At 31.8% G+C, this 7,944-nt stretch overlaps 1 protein-coding gene across 1 annotated transcript; it reads right to left on the bottom strand.

Moving 5' to 3' along the window:
• Nucleotides 1–6,345: 6,345 nt before the first annotated feature.
• LOC113376514 lies at nucleotides 6,346–7,356 on the bottom strand. The gene is made up of 2 exons (XM_026616461.1): nucleotides 7,330–7,356; nucleotides 6,346–7,188 (listed from the first exon to the last, which is right to left on the bottom strand). Exon 2 carries the CDS (start codon nucleotides 6,883–6,885, stop codon nucleotides 6,493–6,495), a length of 393 nt encoding a protein of 130 aa, XP_026472246.1. The 5' UTR covers nucleotides 6,886–7,188; nucleotides 7,330–7,356; the 3' UTR covers nucleotides 6,346–6,492.
• Between the last annotated feature and the right edge of the window lie 588 nt (nucleotides 7,357–7,944).

Consider the following 7,944-nt stretch of genomic DNA (forward strand, 5'->3'; position numbering starts at 1 on the left):
AACTCCTCTTGCCAAGTTTTAATGGTTTGTGACTTTATCCAATAAAATAGATCAGTACATGGAACTTTATAAGGGTCCACGTCCAGATCCCATGCCTCTTTCGCAAGATTGTCGGCTATGTCGTTACCCAATATGTTGGAGTGACCTTTTACCCATAATAATTTGATTGAAAATTTATCTCTAGTTAGTTGTATTAAAATTTCTGTAGTTTTTAAGATAAGTTTATTTGATTTAATATTTGGCTTGTTGATAGATTTTAATGCTGCTTTGCTGTCCGAAAGAATTATCACTTTATTGATGTTATTTTGCTTGATATACTCTAATGCTAAATAAATTGCTAATACTTCTGCAGTGAAAATCGATGCAATGTCCGGCAACCTCACTTTTCTTTTATAATTAAAATTGGGGATGTAAATAGCACAACCTGTTTTTCCTTGTCCCCTTGACCCATCTGTATAGATTTGTATGTGATCAGGCCATTTTTCATTTATGTAAGTCTCCAATTCCCTGTTTCTGACTCCAATGTTTAAAATATTCGGTTCAATTGGAAACGATGTAAATATTATATCGGGTTTCTCAAACTGCATTATCCACGGAAATTCAAAAAGTGGTATGGTCTTATTTATAGTTATATATTCATCAAACTTTTTGAAAAAATAAAAACTTGATAATAATGGTGGAGTATTTTTCTTGAACCAAAATTTTTTGGTAATATGGTGATTTGATAACAGTTGTAATTGATTTGGAATTTCTTCGCATGCCGAATTAAATTTTTTCGTAAGATATTTATTTGATAACATTTGTATTCTCAGCTGAAAAGTTATTTCACCTGCTTCCGCAAGTAAACTATTTGTAGGAGTTGATTTTAGAGCTCCTAGGCTCAATCTAAGTGCTGAATATTGTAATTTATTTAATTTTTGCATTTCAGAAGAGTTTATTGTGCCGTAAATAAAACATCCATAGTCCATTTGAGATCTTATTAAACTCTTATATATCATCAAGCACGATTCTGGGTGAGCTCCCCAACTGGTATTCGCTAGTTTTCTCAAAATGTTTAAACCTTTTTCACCCTTTTTGCATAATTCTTGAATGTGATTTTTAAAACTCATTTTGTTATCCAAATAAACACCGAGTATTTTTACGCATTTTTTAATGGGAAAGTCTAAACTGCCCAACCTAATTTGGTCTTGCTGGTATGATTTGTTGTGTCTGGTGAATATTGTTATTGAACTTTTACTTGGGGATATACTTAGATTGTTTTTATTGAGCCAATTTTGTAGTTTCTTTATTGCTTCACTAGCCTTCTTTATGCATATCTCAATTGATGGTTTTGCTACATATATAAACAGATCATCCGCATACTGTAAGATTTTGATATCGTTTGATTTTATTATTTTGATCAAATCGGAGGTATAAATGTTAAAGAGTAGTGGGCTAAGTATTGACCCTTGGAGAATACCCGTATTTGTTGTTCTTGGCCCTATAATTCCTTCCTTAGTTTTGATATAAATTCTTTTTTGTGAAATAAGATTCATAACGCAATTAATTATAAGTTTTGGAATCTTAAACTTTCGCATTTTATTTTGTAGAATTTCCTGGTTTACGTTATCGTATGCTTTTTCGATATCTACTGCAATAAATAGGAGGTAGTTATTATTGGAATTTGAGATATGAATATCGTTTGAGATAATGCTTATAACATCCATAGTGCTTTTACCTTTTCTAAATCCAATTTGTAATGGACTTAATAGATTTTGGTTTTCGATAAACCATTCCAGTCTTGTTTTAATTATTTTCTCAAATGATTTTGCCACGCATGACGTTAATGCTATCGGCCTATATGAATTGACGTCAAATGGAGATTTATTGGGCTTACATAATGGTAACAAACAAACATTTCTCCAATCTTCGGGAATCATATTATTTTTAATTATCTCGTTAAACAGATTTACAATGATTTTTTTAAATTCCCTAGGGGATTTAGAAATCATAGAGTAATGGATGTTATCCATTCCTGGCGCAGAATCTTTTTTATTTCTCAAAACATTATCAAGTTCTTCGGTATTTATTGGACAATTTATTGCTTCCTCGTTAATATTTCGATTTCGAAGTCTATCATTCTTGTAGTGACGGATGCAACTTCTAACATAATCTGGCGTATAGTTTTTCAAAATATTATATCCAAAATCCTGCGATATTTGATTATAAGAATTTACTTTAGATTTACTGTTTGAGAATATATTGATTTTTTTCCATAGTTGTGTGATAGGCATGGTATTATTCAAGGAGTTAGTAAAGTCTATCCATTTTCTTTTCTTTTTGTTGCGAAGCATTATTTTTATCTCTGCATTAATTTTTTGATAATTAATATAGTTGTTATAGTTGAAATTATTTAACATTTTTTTATATGCTATTTTTCTTTTGGATATGATTTCCATGCACTCTTCATCCCACCATGGAGTAGGTCTAAAAGTCCTAATGTAATTCTGTTTATTTTGTTTTATACTACTTATTGCTGCTTTTTCTATTATGTTTGTAATAGATTTATATTTTACTTGGATGCTTTCTGTGTGATTAAAGGTTGTTGTCATTTTGTCAATATTTTCTTCAAATTTTGTCCAATTTGCTTTCTTAATATTCCATCGTTTATTTATATTAATGTGTATCATTGTTTTTATATACACATTCGCCGTTATAATTATTGGGAGATGGTCTGATCCAATACTCTCATTAACTATATTCCAATCCAACAAACTAATTAAATTGTTGGAACAAAATGATAAGTCTATTGGTGAGCTTCTTTTGTATTTTGATTGAATTGTTGTTGTTCTTCCATCATTCAGTATACAAAAAGAATAATCTTCTATTAACTCATATATTGTAGCACCCCTTTTGTCTATATAATTGCTGCCCCACGCAAAGTGGTGGCTATTGAAATCACCCGAAATCAAAATTCTTGCTCTTTGACATTGTTCTATTAGATTTTTAAAATCCGTCATATCTATACTTGTATTAGGAGAGTAATATACGGACATTATATAAAATGGTGTATGGGTTTTAATCAAAACTGCACAGAGTTGTATATTATCGTTATCATTAGAAAAAATGACTTCTTCGCAAGCAATTTCATTTTTTACTAAAATAGCTACCCCGCCATAACCATCATCTCTGTCATCACGAAATATTTTATACCCAGAGAAGTTATAATTCCTATCTGGTTTTAGCCACGTTTCTTGTAGTGCCGCTATGTGGATTTGGTTTTGGAACATAAAGTGTTGAATACTTTCCCTATTTGATACTAGTGATCTGCAATTCAGTTGTAAAATTTTTAATTGATTCATTTATATTTTTATTTTTATTATTTATTTGTTTTTGTTTTTTTTAATCAACTATAATTATTGTCACTAATATCTTTTTTCTCATTTTCTTTAGAACCAACTCCTATTGTGTTTTCTACTTGAGAACTTACTATACCCAAACTTTCGATTATCATTTCTAATCTAATTTTTATGTTCGACATATTAATTTCCTTGCTTATATCTATACCATATCTTTTGTCTTCTAGTTTTTTAATTATGTTTTTAATGTCGCTTCTCAATTGAGTCCTTCGCGCTGCTGAAATTTCTTTATCCTCATTGCTTTGTGACCTTTTGTGAGACTTAATCACGTCAGTTCTGTCTACCCTACGTTCACCTCTTCGATACTCATAATTTGCTTTATAATAATTTCTTCTATCATTTCTGCTTGAGATATTTGTTGGTTTATTCATTCTCATTAAGTTATCTGTGTCATAAACCTGTTCTTTTTCTATTAGATTTGCTAATATTTCATATTTATTAGCATTTGGTTTATCTGAACTGCTTCTCATATTACTATTAAGACCTGGAAAGTTATTTTGATAGGATTTATATTGATTATAGGTGCTAACTGCTTTTGCATATCCGTTGTTCTGAATAATTTTTTTAGTTTCTTCGTAAGATGAATTCTGCATTGCCATGATTTCTTTTATTTTTTTATTCTTCAGATATACCTCGCATATTTTGCTATCTGCTTGATGGTTTTCATAACATAGGCAGCAAGTTTCCTCGTCATTTTTGCATGCATTTATGTTATGTTCATCTGCACATTTTTTACACCTTTCTTTGCTTCTGCATTGTATTTTTATATGTCCAAATCTCCAACATTTGTGGCACTGTATTAATCTTTGTATATATGGCATAACCCGACAACTTACTGAATGGATAAACACTCTTTCTGGTAACATATTGCCTCTAAATAAAATTTTTACTCTCTGCGAATTAGGTTTCATTGATTCATTATTTTTACTTTTTAAGCATTTAATACTTATAACTTCGCTATCGCACCTAATACAATTAAAAATTTCCTCTTCTTCTAGATCTGGGTCTATATCGAAGATGATTCCGGTTCTTACTAGTTTGTATCTGGGAATGAATGCCTTAATATTAAAAATATCCAGCAGATTTTCTCTGATGACTCTGTTTGCACTCTTATAATTATTAAATGTTATTTTTATCTTGTTTTTGCCAATAGCGCTAATATTTTCTATATCCTTACTAATATTTATTAAATTTCTGTGAAATATTCTTCCCACGGCCATCGGGTGTAGTCTACCGATATTTTTATCTTTGCTTTCAGCATGAATAATGAATGGACCTTCGTCTGTTTCTAAATAGAATTTAATTTCTTTAATATTTTCGCCTACTATTGCTGTATCCTTATCTTTTAACCACATATTATACCAACTTGTTTTGATTCCATTGTTTACATTTGATATTTCACTACTTTGTTCAGAATTTGCGACTGATATTATACCTGTTTTTAATTTTTTATTTACACTTTCCGCACCGACACTTGTTAAATTATCACTATTTGTTTCTTTATTTTCATTATAATTTATATTTTCTTCATTTATTTCACTAATATTTACCGAATTAATAGCACTAATATGGGTAGTGTCATTAACCCAATGTATTTTGTCTCCTTCCATTTTATAATAAGTATTATTTACGCACTGTGACTCACTAACATTATCAATGTCGATATCTATATCAGATATCGGCGATAAGGGTCTGCCGCCGGGGTCCGGCGGCTCGGTATCCATAACTGGTAAACAAACTATTATTCACAATATTTAAATTTGTACCTGTAGACGATCCTTACTCTTCGGCTGCCGATACTCGAATGAAGTGCCCTTATTTTCTGCAATATGTTCAAGTTTAAAGCAATGACTGCAAGTCTGGATTAGTGTAGGATCTGGATCTTTTACTACTTTTTCACTCCCGAATGCAACTCTATAGTGTAAGAACTTCCAAGTTCACTTTTCACTCGATTTTTATTTTCAAGTAACTGTTATTTCAAATTTGTTTTACGTTGCTGCATTTTAGGCATTGACTGAATAAATAAAAGTATAGATAAGTCCTGATTTTTTCAATGAAGTGATATATGTTTCTTTTCCGAACAATTAATCCAATATATAAAAAACAATTAGTTTTTTGAAAATGTTTAATTACGATGTTTCGGAACTAGACACGTTCCATCAAAATAGTCTTTTTACTTGAAATACATAGAAATGTTGCTTGTTTCACATCCATATGTGTGAGTGTGAGATATATGTATATATCCGCACACAATTCTAATTTTAGTGGTAAATTACAGACATTATACAATAGCTATCCTCTGTTGAAATACGGAGATTAAATTAACTTTGCGTACATAGCAGGAATTGATTGATTCTGTTACGTTTCCGGAACAATGTTACATATATTGTAAATATGTCAGTACTATCCCCCATTCTGTATAAAGCCATAGACGCTATAATATGGAATTATTGTTCGCACTTTCAGATTGTTTTATGCAAAAAACATCCCGTAAGGCGAAGTATATATAATAGTTTTTAACACAAAATACTGAAGCAGATTTCAAACTTTCTCCACGTAATTTACCACCTTTCTAAACACATGATAATTTCCTGTAAAAAAAAACTCAATAAACTTTCATTCCGTTTATTTTGATTGTATAAGAATAGGTATTACAAAAATACATAACAATAATTATGTGATATCATACAAAACATAGTAAATAACAAATCAGTATCTAATAATTCTACTTTTTCTAGTTTTGTATACTCTTCGTTATATACCAATTTTCCCTATATACTTTTTTTGTTTAAATTCGGTTGGAAGCATCTTTTGTAATATTGGCACTGGGTTTTCTTTATATACTTCTACATTTTTGGTTTCATCACCATCATTATTACCGCTACGGTGACTGGATGATTTTCTGTATTCTCTGTTTTTATCAGATGATTTGCTGGGCTTACTTTTAATTACTTCATCATCGTCATCACCGTAATGTTTTGTAAATTCGCCGCTACTGGATTTACTGTGATGCTTTCTGGAATATTTTCTGTCCTCGTCGTAAGGGTAATGTTTGGAAGGTTTAAAACTGTCATCGCTTGATCTTCCCCGATTATCAGTTTTTTTCGTAGCTGCTTTTAGAATCATCATCGTCGTCATCATCGGAATGGTGCTTTTTGCTATCATCAACTTCTTCTACTTCCTCGTATTTCTTCTTAGAAGATTTTTTCTCTGGAACAACTTCCTCTTCCTCATCTTCATTATTTTTCTTTCTCAGTACAACTTGTACTGGTTTAGATTTTTTAGGATGTTCCAAATAATGGAATCTTACTGCTGGTACAATTTGCTGAGGATTTTGTTTGAATAATTGTGGGCCGCCATATAGCTGAGGTGCAATTTTGTACTGGCCATTCGGGGCTTGATAGACGTGTATAGGGGCAAGATGTGGACCTTGTTGCACTAACGCTTCTGATTTTGGACCCTGCGCCGTGCCTAAATTTACTAGCATCGCCGCTGGGTATTCACTCGGAGGCGACTGCTCATATTGTTCTTCAACAACTTGCTGTTGTGGTTGGAGGTGCGCTTGATTATTACTTTTTTCTGCACAGCTTGTTTGGCTTTCTAGGGCTATTGGCTTTGTTCCATCGATTTTTTGATAAGTTGGGGCGTGATATTGTTGCAAATTATAATAAGCGAGTGGCTTATATGTGGCTGCCGGTAACTGATATTGATATTTAGGTAATTGTCTGATGGGCTGTTGAGTTACGGGTACAACTATAGATGGCAATTGAGAGGTTTGCTGTGAGTAAATCTAAATAAAAAGATATCAAAAGAAAGTTATAAAATGACAAAATTGATAAAAATTACGTAATATAATTTAGATAAATAATATTATGGCAACTATAGGGAAAGAACCATAAATTATAATGTTCATCAGGCTAATTTTTTATACCTGTGGTTTTTGAACTGGTGCATTTGGTGGCACAAATATTCAAATAATTCGTCCTCAGCTGATACACGGGTGCGACCGGCTGTCTAGCTCTTAGTTCCGGCTCAAGCCTCATTGATCCTAAGCCTGCCGGCTGCTGCTGCGGCGATGCTGCCGCTTGCTGAAGTTGCTTTGAAGCATAGAATGTCGTTTCGTCTTGATAAGGGTCTGGATGATCGTATGTGAGATGATAAAGTTGACGCTTTGCTTTATTCTGTGCTGTGACTAAATCTGCGACGGTGGATGATGTCTGATGTTCCTCTTCGGACGTCGGTGAAGGTACAGTTGTCGTGGAAGCTGCGGCACTCAAATTTGTGCTCATAAGCAGTGATAGAAGTATAACTGGAAACATCATCTAGAAACGAATTATTTAATTTATTCAATTACTTTATTGATCGATCTAAGTAAATAGTAATAAGATATATGATATATTTCTGTCTGAAAGCAGGTTCATGGAGTGATATCACCGTATACCATTGATCCCGTATCTTGGTTATTATTCTAAGCAAATATAAATAATAATAAAAAAGTTAATAAATAAGCAAAATTAAATTAGTACAAATATATAATTGTAATAAT

The sequence above is a fragment of the Ctenocephalides felis genome, unplaced genomic scaffold, assembly GCF_003426905.1.
Source record: "Ctenocephalides felis isolate EL2017-DRISC unplaced genomic scaffold, ASM342690v1 CF-g0.4_SCAFFOLD_01886, whole genome shotgun sequence".
NCBI lineage: Eukaryota > Metazoa > Arthropoda > Insecta > Siphonaptera > Pulicidae > Ctenocephalides > Ctenocephalides felis.

Excerpts from the sequence above, each read along its gene's own strand:
- LOC113376514 (XM_026616461.1), bottom strand. The coding sequence starts at position 6,885 with ATGCTAGTAAATTTAGGCACGGCGCAGGGTCCAAAATCAGAAGCGTTA.